This window comes from Oreochromis aureus, linkage group 17 (assembly GCF_013358895.1).
Source record: "Oreochromis aureus strain Israel breed Guangdong linkage group 17, ZZ_aureus, whole genome shotgun sequence".
In the NCBI taxonomy this organism is placed as follows: domain Eukaryota; kingdom Metazoa; phylum Chordata; class Actinopteri; order Cichliformes; family Cichlidae; genus Oreochromis; species Oreochromis aureus.
This window is the reverse complement of record NC_052958.1, coordinates 14,413,344-14,428,793: the sequence shown is the minus strand read 5'-3', so window position 1 is coordinate 14,428,793 and position 15,450 is coordinate 14,413,344. Positions and strand designations below refer to the sequence as shown.

Here is a 15,450-nt window from a genome sequence, read left to right as displayed (position 1 = left end):
AGACATTTGGGAAAAATGTCAATGAAAGAAAAGGCTGATTGAATGTTCTCTATTTAACACTAATGAATACACTCATGTCCAGAACGACATGTTTATTAACCTTAATCCCATAACTCTAACACTCCTTCTGCATAGAGACAGTTTGTCTCTATGCATCATCTAACATTGTCGGAGCATCTGTGATGTGATCAAACCAACCGACCAGCAAACAAAGGGATGGGCCATATCAAGAGCTATATGACAATCTTTGTTGCAGGTTTCCCCTAAATGCATGCATCCTTCATATCAACAAATTGCACAAAGCTGTTAAGCATTCAATGAGCAAGCATCTGTCAAAGAAAAAAACAACCCTTCTAATTGATCTATAACTGCTCTTGTGTTTTAATCCTGATAAAAAAAAGCTTCTCCCCTTACTCTTTAAAGAAGCCTCCTCTTTAATCCTTATTTAATTGTTAATCTTCATCCTTCAAAGCATGCTATAAACTATGAAAGCAAGTTAGAAAGTCTTATTATTTATTTATTCGCAATCAAGACAGTTAAAACTTTTTGGGGCAAGATGGCTCGCAACAAGGAGCTCTTTTCAAGTCTTAGCTAGCTTAGGCATAAAATAATGTACCTGGATATTAATGTAATTAACTGATAAATACACTATGTAAATATCCTTTTTTTGCACCATGAAACAACCCTCAGTCATTAAAGTTAGTGATCTAATGATGATTTAATGACTGCAGAAAATTACTAGAGACTCAGAAACAAATGTACACTGTTTCATCCAGGAACAATTCAACCAAATCCCTTTGCATGAGGAAGGTGTCCATCAACAAAAGGCTTTTTAATGAATAGATATAAACGACAATGGAGTCCCGTCCAGCTGAGCTACAATCCTGTTTAGCCTTTCGTCTGCAGATGCAGACAGTAGAAAGACAAAAAGTCTCTGCATTAAATTGCTCACAACTAGGTTTGTGGGTTTCTGTGTCACAATTGCTATAAACAGATGTTGCACAGTTTTTAGTGGTTTGAGAACTATATTCAAAATAAAGCAGACGTCGCCATTGCTTCTACCCCCCAAACTGGCCAAATAAAACAATATATAGATGAAAAAAATGAAGACAAATATATAAACTGAGTATAACTACTAAAACAAGAGAAAGAGACGTGCAACAGAGGCCCCCAGCTAGGCTCAAGCCAGGAGTGTTGGAGCTACTGGTCTGTGTCCCAGCTCTTAAGGCAGGCCATCCTGATATTAGGATTATCATTATGATCTAAATAGTTATCTGTAGTTGTAGCTGTAGCTGTAGTTATCTGTGATCTGTATTTGTGTTTCAAGATTCTATCTAAGTAATTCTAAAGTGGTTAAACACATGAAAAACACACAGACGCAGTTAACCTTCCACAAGTTAAAGAACACCTCTGTGTTTTGTATTAACTGCGCTGCTACCCTGTTAACAAGTAACTTCAGAGCCAATGTGAGCACACAACTAGACAGCTCACCACGCCCATCCCTTTGTGTGACATGTCCTGAAGAATGCTCTGCAGAGAAATATTGTAGCATGCTTAAACCAGAAACAGAGGAAAACTTCCCAGTGACTGCTATATTTAATTAAATCTCCTGACTACATCAGTATGAGGTCATTGAGTGATTCCTCAGGACATGTTGCAAACACCAGCCAATAAATCCTGCCCTCACATCGTTCCTTCATATTCGGCACCGCTAGGGAGCACAAACAGCAGGATGACACTCCAGAGGTGGATGTGTGGGAGATCCTGAAGAACGCCCGGCCAGATCAGTATGAAAAGATTGCCTTTATGTACGGCATCACAGACCTGAGGGGTCTGCTGAAGAGGCTGAAAAAGATGCCTAAAGAGGAGAAGAAGCTGGAAGGTAGATAAATCAGTGCATATTAATATTTATTTCTTTTCAGACATTAAGGTCTTTGTGGTGTTTTTTTTTTTTTTTTTTTTTATCCTGCTTTGACTTAAGTTTTGTCTTTTCAAAGCTTTTGCAAAGAAGCTGGAACCTGCATATCAGGTGGATAAAGGTGGAAAGATCCGCTTAGTGGTGGACCTGGCTGACCCCACAGTTGAACTGAAGTGGTACAAGAACGGACAGGAAATCAGGCCCTCGCCCAAGTATGTAACGACCTTTTTCCTTATTGTTCAGTTCTTTGTCCTCTTGGGTTGAGCACTGCGCAAATAAAATGCATTTTATGTATTAAGAAATGCACTTTATTTGTGCCGATTCCTTCCTTTACCAGTCCTCTGGTAAATGTTTTCATTCTGTCACCAGCCTAAAGCACAATGGTTCACATGTTTCATTGCACATTACTCCACACAAACACTGGTACAAATAACCCCAAAAGAAATACATCAACAGTCAACAGTAGCATAGTAAGACATCTTGAAATATAACAATGCAACATATCTGCAGCCAGTTTAGTCCACTGCACTGTGAACCATTGCCAGCTGACCTCCAGCACACTGTAACAGTCTCAACTCTAATGTGGCTCGAATATCAAACAAACGTTTTAGCATTTTTAAGAATTCAGAGCTACATTTGGGTGTACATGTAGAGTATGATTTCATATGCTGTCTGTAATTGCCATTAATTGCTGTATATGTCCTCCTCTATACAGGAAAAAGGTGGTACCTCCTTCACAGGTCTTTAACAAAGTCTGGTTTTGGAACAGTTTTAATAGATACTGGATCACAAAGTATTACCAAAAATCATCTTTTTCAACAAGAATCTTCGTATTAAGGCTGAATACATTTGTTTTTCTAACTATAATGTTTTTGAAAGGATAGGAGGGTTTTTTCAGCTTCCTCCAGTGCACAAAAATATGTTTGTACTGGTTTCATTCTTTTAACAGTCTATATCATATAACGTATCTTGCAGCAGTGCATTAAGAGCAGAGTCAGAGCAATGTTTTTGCCACACTAGATATTTTTGATTTCAAAGCACAGCAAAGAGACAGAAGAAGAGATTGAATTTAGCTTTTATTTCATGTTATCAGCCTGCAAATGGCATGTAAATGGATAAAGACGTGCATATTTTTTTTTCAAAAGACAAGGCCTCTTGAGATTATAGATTCTTTATAGGTGAGCAGTATTAAGCTAATTCTGTTCAAAGCCATCTAAAGTTAAAGCCATCTGGGAGGATATTGCTGTTTTCTGGGTTTGGTCTCCAGGTCTCCCTTCTCCAAAGACTTTCTCCCATTTGATCCTCTTTCTTGTAACATTGTTGCTGTACCCCTCCAGGCATGATGTCTCTTTGTGTTTGTTGTTTGTCTGTCATATCATGGTGCTCCTTCCTGTCTGCCATAATCACTTGCTCTGCACTTCCTGTGCTCCGGCCCCATTCTGGCTCCACTGGTGACCTTAAGTCAAAGGAAGTAAGTCCATTCATCCACTCTCCCTTCTCCATGTCACAGTTTTGTTGTGAGCCTCACCTTTCTGTATGTATTTTCACTTCTGGGTTTGTGCAGCATTTTTAAAGCATGTTGACTGAAAGATCACAATTACATTTTAGAGCTACTGTACATTTGATTTTCCTAATAGTGTTTATTTTCTGTAATCACCAATTTGAAATAATATACATTCTTATCTTGGGACCACTGTATGATGCGCAATCTAATTAATGCACTTCCTGTTTAGGTATATTTTTGAGCATAAGGGCACACAAAGGATTATGGTCATCAACAACTGCTCCGCCAATGATGACGCAGCCTATTCGGTAGTCGCAGGAGATGAGAAATGTAGCACAGAGCTTTTTGTCAAAGGTAACGTGATTAAACCTTTAACCTTTTTAAAACAGCCATGAAGAATTGTTGGCTTAAGGAGCCAATCATTTAGTTTTCTTCCCTCTTGTCCAACAGAGTTACCAGTTAAGATAGTTAAAGGTCTTGAGCCTGTGAAGACCACAGTGAACGAGAGGATTGAGCTGGAGTGTGAAGTGTCAGAGGAAGGTGCTCAAGTCAAATGGTAAGAATAAACATGAAGCATTTAAACATGCTATGACTAACATAATAACACATGATTGCGACTTATGCTATAAACAAACAAGAGAATCATTAAAAAGTTTAAATTAAAAGCTCCTTTGTGACTCAAACTAAGTGTATGGTAAAATATGATTTGAACCTAAAAAGTGTTTGTATTACAAAAAAAATAGTAATCAGAGGGGTAATGTGCAGATATACTGTCTGGCCCCCAAAAAAAAGTCACTGTCTGACTTAACTTAGCTGACATAACTATTATTTTATTAGAAGGTAGTTAGAGATAATTACTGCAGTCATAAATAGGCCATGGCTAGCAACATGTTATTTAACCCTAACTGATGCATTGAGTAAGTGGCTCCCTAATGTAGTGGTTTTGGCTAACAAACAAGAGATCCCTGGTTCAGTCCTGGAGGAAGACACAAATCCCTTTGGGAGTGTGTCAGGAAGGGCAGCTGATGCAGTGAGTAATTTCCATTTCAGAAGTGTCGGGTTATTGCCCTGCACCAAGAAAAGAAAACCTCTATGGAAATTAATAAAACTACTAAAACTGTGTGAAGAGCTGCCCAACCATTATTAACACCCAGAAGGATAGTGGTGAATCATCTCTGTGAAAGAAATGCAGTCATGAAAAAGATATTAAATGATCATGATCAGAGATTATATAAACTTTTGGTGTAATCCATCAACTGTAGCACTCACAGCTCCTTATAATAGTGAAGGTAAGAGCATTTCCACTTGCGCGATGTAAAGGGAACTTGCTTCTTTGTTGGTGTGTGACCATTTCAAATGCTCTTTCAGGTTGAAGAATGGTGTTGAGGTTCCAACAGGGGTGCGATCGAGATATCGAGTTAAGTGTGAGGGAACTAAACACTTTTTGGTGATTGATGACGCCTCACGAGACGATACTGGGACATACTCCATCATGGCCTCTGGTGGCACCTCTGAGGCTCATATACAAGTTGACTGTATGAAGCATCTTCTCTGTATTTAAATTCTTTCTACTGCTTGCACGCTTTCTTAAAGAAACAGCTTCTATCCTGGCCTTCCTCTATACTTTACTTAGTGAAACCACTGAAGGTGTACCAGGACCTGCAGGACATGACGGTACTGCTGGGTCAGCCCATCAAGTTGCACTGTGAGATTTACCCAGGAAACGTCCCAGGCCGCTGGTACAGGAATGGACAGCTGATCCAACCCAGCGATCGCATCAACATCATACACAGAAATAAGTATGACCTTGCTATGGAACTCTATTCAATCAAAGCTGTTTTTATTAAATGCTTGTCTCACACATTTCTGTTTTTTCAGAGTCCATCGACTTGAAATTGCAGCCAGCTCCCTTCACGATGCAGGAGATTACACTTTCGTACCTGAGGGGTATTCACAGAGCCTTTCTGCCAAAATCCACATCATTGGTACAAAAACTTAGCTTCACTGGACTGGAGCTTTTTTTCTCCTTTTTCTCCTTCTTTATGCTTTCTCTCTTTCTAATGACCTCATTTGATTTTCTGCAGACCCTCCGAGGGTACACTTGGACAGCTTGAACTTTCCAGACAACACTGTAACTGTCGTGGCAGGAAATAAACTCCGCTTAGAGATCCCAATCAGTGGAGAACCAGCACCCAGAGTGGTGTGGATGAAGGGTGAAAGGGTGAGGCCCTTTGATTCTGTACTCACCCCACTACCAACACAAAAAACAACAGCGCCTTAGCCCAACTCAAAACTGCTCTGTCTGTAGTAACCGTATTGTTTATGCACTTTGAATCATTAAAAAATGGCTATATTACTCATGACTATATTAATTTGTTTCATTCATTATATTCAGGTATCATCCTTATGTTATTTGGTCAGAACTGACACTGTAGTGGACATTTTGTCTGTTAAAAGGAACATAGGTGTTGTGATACACTATTACCGATGATAACCGTATTATTATTTTTTTAATAAAGAATGAAATATGCATATATCTATGGTTATATGCATGTGTACTGTGCTAGAGCAACACTAGGCAAAACTGCCATTGGACACTGAGGCATGACAAATTATTGTCACCATGTGCAATGAACTTGCAATCTTGTTGTGTTTGAAATGCTTGTAGCCACTTGTAGTCAGCTGGCTTTCTGAAAGTGACATTGGCATGCCAAGATGGTGATAAAATGGCAATATGATGGAGTCAGTCTGCTATCAGGTTGAGATTGAATGGGGTCAGCTTGACAATTATATGTAATCCATTTATGGTCATACACGGATTAACAGTGATGAAAAAACTTCAGATCTCTTGCTGTCTGCAGAAATTCACATTAACTATTTGCATTCAGAGTTCAGCCAGAACCTCAGAGATCTGAACCAGAAATACCTCCACAAATAGTTGCTGCAGGACAGAAATGTAACTGCCAAATGACAGAGGTACTCGATAACATTGCTTTTATATAGGAATACAACCAGAAGGCAGCCAGCTGAGTCAAGTCCCCTATTACAAAGACACTTTGAGTCGTTGGTGCAGACTGAGTCAGACTGATTGCAAAGTGCTGTCAATCTCTCCACATTTATAATTTTGGTTTATTTTGGTTATTTTTGGTTATTTACACACCTCTAATCTATCCAAGCGTGATTGCTGACTTTGTTGGACTGTAATTATTTGGAGACAGGTTGCCTCCCAGAATTGACCTTTGCGAAAGCAGTCACTGCAGCTACTTGCAATCTGTCACTAAATGTGAAAAAATTCAGTGCAACCACCGATTTTCTTTTTTTCTAGCTGCAAGCAGGTTACCATCTTATTTTCACCTTCTTGTGATTGAGCTTTTAACGTTTGTTCTAACCTGCTTGGTAGCTAGTTAGTACCATGTGAGTGAATATCACATTTAGAGTTATTATGTAAATTTAATTTTTTTCATAGAAAGACTAATTTGTGAACAAAAAAATCTGTTTTTGTGTCCTCATACGGTACTCACGAGATCTTCTGTCTCTTTTGCCTTTAATCTCTTTTACTTCAGGTGATTCTCGAGTCAGGTCACCGCGTCCACGCTGAGACATACAGCGACCATACGAGTCTGACAATTGAGGTCACTGAGCGGGAGGACACAGGAAACTACAAGATAGTCCTGCAGAACGAGGCTGGTGAAGCCACAGCAAGTGTCAAAATCAAGGTTGTTGGTAAGACAGTGCAGCACCTTTCAAACAAAATATAAAATACACAATTCTTAACTTGCTTTTTGAATCATTTTTGAATCATGTGTTGTCTTCAGATATCCCCGACCCTCCTGAAGCTCCCTTGGTTCCAGAGGTGGGTGGTGATTGGTGTTCTATGACATGGGAACCTCCAAAATACGATGGAGGCTCGCCAATATTAGGTAAACCTTGCAGCACACTTGTTACCAAGCTTTACATGCATGTGTTGGTGTTAAATAACAAACTTTCTGCCTGCCCTCTAAAGGCTATTACGTTGAGAGAAAAAAGAAGCAGAGCTCCAGATGGATGAGACTGAACTTTGACCTGATCAAGGAGACTACATTTGAACCCAAGAAGATGATTGAAGGAGTGCCGTATGAAGTGCGGATCTTTGCAGTCAACGCCATCGGTGTGTCCAAACCCAGTGAACCTTCCAAAGCCTTTACTCCTCTCGGTGAGTCCCCCAAACATTTCTTAGCACCACAAACCCTGACCTATGACCTATGATCTACAAAAATTCTATTTAAGGAAGAATAATACACTCTTACATAAGGCTTTATTATAATGGGAAAATTTTAAAGTGGGGTCCTGTGATAGCACGTGTCTGATCTGCCCTTGGTACCCCAGCGACACAGCTGTTCCCCCTCATACCCACTATCCCAAGCATTTTGACTGTGACCTCCACTGGACACGCAAGAGCTTTAGAGGATATTAAATATGTCTTTATAATGGCTGCCAAATCGTCTGTGGATTAGAGGTTTAGGAGCTCAGGTCTGTTAGAGGGTTCAGCAGGAGTTAAATGTGATTCAGAATACAAGAATAGATAGCAAGAGCAGGGGCTAATGAGATCTGACAGGGAGACTGATGGCATACCAGCTAAAGTGAGAGGCGCCTTGGTCACGTGTTTATGACTTGCCAAAATGGATGTTTTCTCATCTTGTTCACATTCACTGTTTAAACCCAAGTGATGAAAACCTTTATCTCCACACAGCTGTTACCAGTGAACCCACCATGCTGGTCGTGGATGATGTTACTGACACCACTGTGACCGTAAAGTGGCGTCCACCTGAAACCATTGGAGCTGCTGGGCTGGACGGATACTTAGTGGAGTATTGCGTAGAAGGAAGTGAGTTAGATTCCACTTGACTAACGAACTACATGATAGTAAGACCCTACAATTTATACACATACAGAAAATATACACAAAGAGTAAATCCCAAGTTACTGTGTATGCATGCTCGGCCACTTCATTAGGTATAATTGTTCCTGCACTAGAATATCTAATGAGCCAATCACATGACAGCAATGCAATGCATTTAGGCATGTAGGCATGGTCAATATGACCTGCTGAAGTTCAAACTGAGCATCAAAATGGAGAAGAAAGGTGATTTAAGTAACTTTGAAGGTAGGATGGTTGTTGGTACCTGACTGGCTGGTCTGAGTTTTTCAGAAACTGCTGATCTACTGGGATTTTCGTGCACAATCATCTCTAAGATTCCAAACACCATTATTTAATAGCTTTAGAAGAAACTATACTGTTAATATTGTAAAAGTGAAATCTGAAGCCGAAGGATAACAGCCAGTAGTTTTTAAATACATAATAAATACATAATAAAGTAGTATAAAGTATAATTCACCAGACTTACAATAGTGCACTGGATGTGGCTGAGAAAAAAAATTAGACCCGCTGTAGCATGTAACCAATCTGTAAAACCAGTTTTATTAAGCACTTCTTCAAGTTTTTTAGCTTGTTTCTTCTAACTCACAAAACATACACACAAGCAGTCAGACATGAAACCAGTTTAAATTGTATTTTTCACCATGACTGTATTTTTTTTCCTTACAGCTAATGATTGGGTAATATCCAACAAGGAGCTGACAGAGAAAACCAGGTACACCATCACCGGTCTGAGTCCAGGGTGTAAAATTTTAGTTCGTGTCAAAGCCGTCAATGCAGCTGGAGCTAGCGCTCCACGTACCCTGCAGCATGCTATCCTGGTTAAAGAGGTTGTTGGTGAGCTCTTTAAAGTTCATTATATATGTTCTGCTGTAACACTGCAACAAATTAAATTAATACTGACATAAAAGATATCATAAAACGTTCCTTTATAACACACGTTTTGGTGCAACTGCTCCTCAGAACCACCCAAGATCCGCGTCCCACGGCACTTGAAGCAGACTTACACTCGCAAAGTTGGAGAAACAGTCAACCTCGTGGTGCCATTTATGGTAAATATGCCAGTTATACTGATGTTGCACATCTCTTCAACAAAATACTGAGCTCATATTGCTATTTGTGTGCAGGGCAAACCCCGACCGAAGGTCACCTGGCTGAAGGATGGCATCCCTATAGAGCCTTCGCAAGTTAGCATCCGTAACACAGACTGTGACAGCATCATCTTCATCCGCAAAGCAGAGCGCAGCCACTCTGGGAAGTATGACATGACAGTGCAGGTTGAAAACCATGTGGACACAGCCATACTTGACATACAGATTGTAGGTGAGTGAGCAAAATCACTATAAGATCATACGAAAGATAGAAGTGCTCATCGACATCAGAGTGGAGCTTTATAAGGAATGTCTATATTATGAGATTATATTCCTTTTTCTCCTATTTTTAGATCTACCTGGACCTCCTCAGTGTGTGAATATTGAAGATGTTTGGGGTGGAAATGTAGCTCTGGTCTGGACTCCTCCAAAGGACAATGGGAACGCCCCAATAACAGGCTACACCATTCAAAAAGCAGACAAAAAGACAATGGTAGAAGATAGTCTCATACTGCGAAAACCATTCTAGATACGCTATATCTCCAGAGTGTTCAGCTCACATGCTTTACTCTTTTTAGGAATGGTTCACGTGCATTGAGCACTACCATCGCAACTGTATTACCATCACAGAACTGGTAGTTGGGAACGAGTACTTCTTCAGGATCTTCTCTGAGAATATGTGTGGCCTGAGTGAAACCGCCACCCAAACCAAAAAGAGTGCTCTCATCGTCAAAGAAGGTACAGCTGACTGTGTGTTTATGAGAGTGTAGCTGAGAGTAAGATCAAAATATTTACTGTGAAAAACCAAATCTTCTAATTTCAGATGGAGGAAAAAGCTTCCAAAGCTGAAACTCTGGAAGAAATCATGTTTTACTTACATGCCGATATAAAGTTGTTGTTACTGTTTTGGGTTTTTTTACAGCTCTTATCCGAAAGGTACTGTCAGTGATGTTTTCCACCCTAAAGTGAGCCTGATTCACAGCCTCACTTGTGAAACTCCAAGGGTTCGGTGTATGACTGACAGGCCCTTCAATGGTGTCTCAGTCTCAGCTGATGATAAATAAAAAAATACTGTCTTTCCCTCATCACATAGGGAATACCCCACATGATACCGCTCAGAGCCAGTATCATGCACAACCCCATTCCTTTACCCTTACCCCCACAGGCTTGCAGATGAAAACACAAGAGTACAATGACCACGACTTCAAGGAGGCGCCGAAGTTCACACAGCCACTTATCAACACTTTCGCCGTGGCCGGCTACAACACTACTCTTAACTGCAGCGTGCGTGCCAACCCAAGGGTAAGTGGAAGAACTAAAAGTAAAAGTGGTCCTATCAGTAGAGTCCTTTGCTGATGTTTCTGTATCTATGTGCAGCCCAAAGTGATCTGGATGAAGAATAAGATAACCATCATTGACGATCCGCGCTACCGTATGTTTAGCAGCCAAGGAGTCTGCACTCTGGAGATCAGGAAGCCCAGCCCCTATGATGGTGGAATGTACACCTGCAAGGCCATCAATGAACTAGGAGAGGCTCAAGTGGACTGCAAACTGGAGGTCAAAGGTCAGTGCGGACCTTGATATGACCCCCGGCCTCCTCCTTGGGTGCCTGTGTTCATCTGAGTCTGGTTTCCCAAATGTTTTTGTTGTATTTTTTAATGTTCTTTTAAGATATGTGCTTCTTTAATGCAAACAGAAGCTATTAACGAATTTATGATCACAATCATCACTGAACGTACAGAGGCAGAGAGACTTTGGGAAACCAACTCGACCTGGGTACGCTAGTGTTTGAACTGTGTGTGCAGTTCAGCAAAGGGACGATATAGGCGGTGGACATGTAAGTATCTGTACTGTGTTGCACCAGCTATTCGTAAATTCATGGTAAAGTCTTCATCAGGCTCCTAGCAACTAGTTCCTGGTGATTTACAAAGATGGGTTGCACAATTAAAACTTATCAAATGTGTTAGACTTGAGTAATGTGTAAGTTGGTCATGCATGGTGTCTGGGAGAGCTCGATGCTGTAAAAGACAAACTACATGGTCGCAGTGCCTGAAAAAGGGAAATCACTTTGGATTCTTACAAGATTTTTTTCTCTTCTAATGCTTTTATTAGGATCTTTATTGGTTTCTTATTCATACAGTCAGTTCTTAGGTTTAGTTCCAAATGACCTTAGGTTTATTTAGTCAATTCCATTTTCTGTTCCCAGTTTGTGTCAGTCTTGTCTCTCTTTATATCTATCTACTGTATATTCACCCATCTTGTCCTCCTGTCTTCCCTTGTGTCATGTTAATCCTATTCCCCTGTTCCATGTGGATGGTAGTTGCTGTTTTAGGGCAGCATGTGGCTCAGGAGGTCGAGCGGGTCATTTTTGGGTGAATGACACTTGCAGTCAAACTCGAAGTTCTTTAAATGCTCACGTAAATAGAAAGGCACCTTATAAGTATTGAAGACACATAGTAATATAAATACCACAGACGATATAAAAGATGAATGTGACATCACCCACTGGTTTCTTAAGTCCTGTTTTGAAGCCTCTTGTTTTCAGAGTCACAATCTCAGTGTTTAGAAACCAGATGTGATGAGGTGGGGTGGATCTGACTGTGAAACGACACAAGCTTGACCTAAAAACTGGTCAGTCACAAGTTTTTTAGTCAATGAGCATAACCTGGATAAACACTGTATGACCAAAACTTACAAACTTGAAATAATTTTTCATTCATTCATTTAATATGATTAAAATGAATCGCTGAGACTTAATGGTTCATTTCAAACAGGAAAGTGTTTTCACAGGTCAATTTCCCATTGACTTTATAAGGACTGGAGGCCTTTTCCCAACACCTGTTTCCAAACAGTCACAGATTGGTGAACTTTTCCAAATAGATACTTTCAGCTGCTCCCTTATCCACAAAGGCTATCCACAGTATGTTTAATTTGGCAGATATTATACATGAATTGCTTTTCCTGATACAACCCCAAAGTGCATTATGTCTCCTTCTGTGCATGGGGCTGAACCAAGGAACTTTGTAGGCAAATGTGCTATTTGCCAGTAACTGCTAATTTATGAACACATCTAGCTTGCCAACACTTTGCAAGCCAAGCAACTGGGTCATTTACCATTATTGGTATAACATTTTAAAGTTTAGGTGTCATGTCAGACGTCAGCTTTATCAGTTTTGTCTGCATAAGATTTATTTTGTTTTGTGCAATCCACTTTGATAAAGTGACGTGTAAATCTGCACTTATTGACTAACTACACTTAAACTTACGAACACCTGGTGCAACTGGTCTATGGATTCCATTTTGAGAGAATATATAAATAATAATCATTTCATGTGTGTCCAGTGTACATAATATCTGGTGACACTTTTCCATCACCACAACATGCAGACATTTATCCCTTGTGTTGTCACACCTCTCTCTATTCAGTCCAGTCCATCCAGCCATCCTCTTCATCATCACAGCACACCACCTCAGCACCAGTCACACCACAGGAGGCAATAACATATGTAACATGTGATGTTTTTGTGTTTGTATTATTCAATGTCTCCATCTTAAAATATGCTCCACAGATTCCAGTGTCTTCTTTATGCTCCACGGTTAACTCCTCATATAAAAGAGTTCAGTAATAACTCAGCTGTTTTCCCTGGTGCACATATAACTCCATGTAAACATTTTAACCCCTCTTCTCTTCTCTTCTCTTCTCCCTCCTAGTCCAAACTCAAGAATTGTGAATGTATGTTCTCATATAAGGTAAGCTTTCATATGGTTTTGGCATATGAAGCTTATGTCATTCATTATGCATCTTCAAGCCTGTGCAACCTCGCTTTTCTCAGCTTGTGGGTCTCTAGCAGTTGTTCTTCCCCTTGAGAGAAGAACCAACAGAACATGTCACATTTGCATGACGGCTTTTGCCAGGTTTTTTTTTTTAACCTGGATTGCTGTACCTGGCTGATTTTTAATAGCTCAGTTTTGAATATTTGAATTGATTGTTGGCGTGATATTGTGAGACTCTCTTTATTGTAACCCGTAGCAGAAATTAAGTGAGTAAAAGGTTTGCAAATCTTCTAACCTTTGCTGAGATATCAAGTGCATTATCTGAAGGGACTGAGAAGCTCTATGCTATGAAGGCATTGACTGTGGCTGAACAACATCAAACACCAAAGAAAACATACTAAACTATATTTTATGTTTGGACCTGCCTGACGAGTGGTGTATGCATAAAAGCAGCAGAAATTATATATACTGTATTTTGTAGGTTTTTGCTTGTTGCAGATGACTGGAGACATTATTTATTAATTTTTTGGCAAAGATTGCAGACCTGAATCGAAACATGTTGTGGAATCAGCTGTGCTTGTGCTTGTATGCTGTGGCCCAGTTCCATACTATGCACTAATACTGAGCAAATATGCAGGGTTTACACTGCGTTCACGTGGTGAAAGTGACAAAATACTCGTCTCAATTTTCAGTGCTGTATTTAAGTGTGTTATTAGTTGATTGCTTTAGTAATATCAAAGCAGAACTATTGTGCTTGTCCCTATTTTATGTCACATACAGTGCTGTGCAAAAGTCTTGAGCCACCTGTATTTTCTTTATATTTTGCTTCCAAGGAGCCAGACTTTCATGTAATATTTTTCAAGTGGTATTGAGCATTTGGGAGAAACTTTTAGATCAAATTTTGTACACCTAGGTGAAGTCAGTGACTTTGCATCTTGTGCCACAGATCCCTTCATTTAAAAATGCATGTACTAAAAGTCCTGCATAGTCCATATTTGCTCTAATTAATAATTTGCTTCACTACAAATTACCAAATAAATGGATGAAATTCCAATCACCTGTATTTTGTGTTTAGTGATCATTATTAGAATGCAGTATGCTTTTATTGCTAGCCTGTTAGCTACTGTAATGATAGCATGCCTTTAAACTCTTGTATACTGTGCAGAAAGACATACAAAGACAGTTAGTATATACTATGGAACTGGGACAAACTGGGTCGGCATTGCATACAGAAGCCATCCTGACCACCCTCTTTCCCTCTTTAGAGCTTGTGGTTCTCTCCATTGAGTTTTATTTGCTTTTCTCTGCTCACCCTATTGCCCTTCAGCTTTTCTCCTTCATCTTCCCCTCTCTGTTTTTCACTCTCCACATATGTCTCTGTGCCTCAGCAATATTCTAAGCGAGTTTTTCTCCCTGTCCTTTAGGAGGCTTCACCTTCTATGAACTCATGCAACGTGGAGTGCCCCTACATCTGATTGACAAGTATATGACCGAGTCGAAGGTTGTTGAGCAAGAGAAGTAAAAACTGAGCACAGTGCAATAAGACATTTTTGGCTTTGCAAACATCTGATGCCACTAGTTACCCTGTTCTCTCAACTGCTGAGGTCAGCAGCCTGCAGGTGGATGGAGGGAAGGTGGGAAAGGTGGATGGGTGTGAGGGAGGGTATACCAGTCCGGTGTGGTATGCTGTGTGCAGCTTTGGAGCTAGTTACCATAAGAAAAAAAAAGGCAGTTCATCTTCTTTATCACTCTGTTAAGTTTGAAAGACTCAGCTCAGATGCATGTTGGCAGTGTTTTGGTTCTAGCTTTAATAAGGAATTGTAGTGTGAAAAAAAACAAGCTCATGGTGCACAAACAGTGACACACGGCTAGACTATTTTTATGTGGATTTTCGTCAGGAGTGCTTTTTGAAGGTGACTGATTACTTCTGGGCTCTGAAAGATTTAGTTTGATGTTTAAAGGGTGTCAGTGAACTAATACATGGCAAAAAAAAAAGTGAGAACAGACTTGAGTAATGTTGGACAAATGAATGTTTTCACTCTTCTGATATGAATCACATTGATATTTCACTTTTTCTGTTGAGTTAGTAAGACAATATAGAGATTTACACACAGTCCATACATGGCATCAAACTTTTGAATTCTTGGATTCATACTGGGCTGAGGTTTGATTGGGGTTAAAACGTGTGCATGCCTTTACCTTTGTAATTACAACCTGTGGACAACAATAAAAGACACTTTAAAAAATA

At 39.9% G+C, this 15,450-nt stretch overlaps 1 protein-coding gene across 8 annotated transcripts in view; it reads left to right on the top strand.

Moving 5' to 3' along the window:
• The window catches only part of mybpc1 (myosin binding protein C1), a 36,106-nt gene extending 20,656 nt beyond the window's left edge, over nt 1-15,450 (top strand). For all 8 annotated transcript variants that reach the window (XM_039601167.1, XM_031758290.2, XM_039601171.1 and 5 more), the window contains 22 exons: nt 1,716-1,882; nt 1,998-2,130; nt 3,381-3,389; nt 3,652-3,776; nt 3,873-3,978; nt 4,791-4,957; nt 5,056-5,221; nt 5,301-5,407; nt 5,507-5,643; nt 6,986-7,145; nt 7,238-7,342; nt 7,426-7,614; nt 8,152-8,286; nt 9,007-9,174; nt 9,301-9,389; nt 9,465-9,660; nt 9,782-9,921; nt 10,007-10,166; nt 10,594-10,730; nt 10,806-10,992; nt 13,140-13,178; nt 14,627-15,450. In XM_039601167.1, coding sequence (XP_039457101.1) covers nt 1,716-1,882; nt 1,998-2,130; nt 3,381-3,389; nt 3,652-3,776; nt 3,873-3,978; nt 4,791-4,957; nt 5,056-5,221; nt 5,301-5,407; nt 5,507-5,643; nt 6,986-7,145; nt 7,238-7,342; nt 7,426-7,614; nt 8,152-8,286; nt 9,007-9,174; nt 9,301-9,389; nt 9,465-9,660; nt 9,782-9,921; nt 10,007-10,166; nt 10,594-10,730; nt 10,806-10,992; nt 13,140-13,159 — 2,803 coding nt within the window. In that variant the 3' untranslated portion in view covers nt 13,160-13,178; nt 14,627-15,450. The remainder of the gene's footprint in view (nt 1-1,715; nt 1,883-1,997; nt 2,131-3,380; nt 3,390-3,651; nt 3,777-3,872; nt 3,979-4,790; nt 4,958-5,055; nt 5,222-5,300; nt 5,408-5,506; nt 5,644-6,985; nt 7,146-7,237; nt 7,343-7,425; nt 7,615-8,151; nt 8,287-9,006; nt 9,175-9,300; nt 9,390-9,464; nt 9,661-9,781; nt 9,922-10,006; nt 10,167-10,593; nt 10,731-10,805; nt 10,993-13,139; nt 13,179-14,626) is intronic.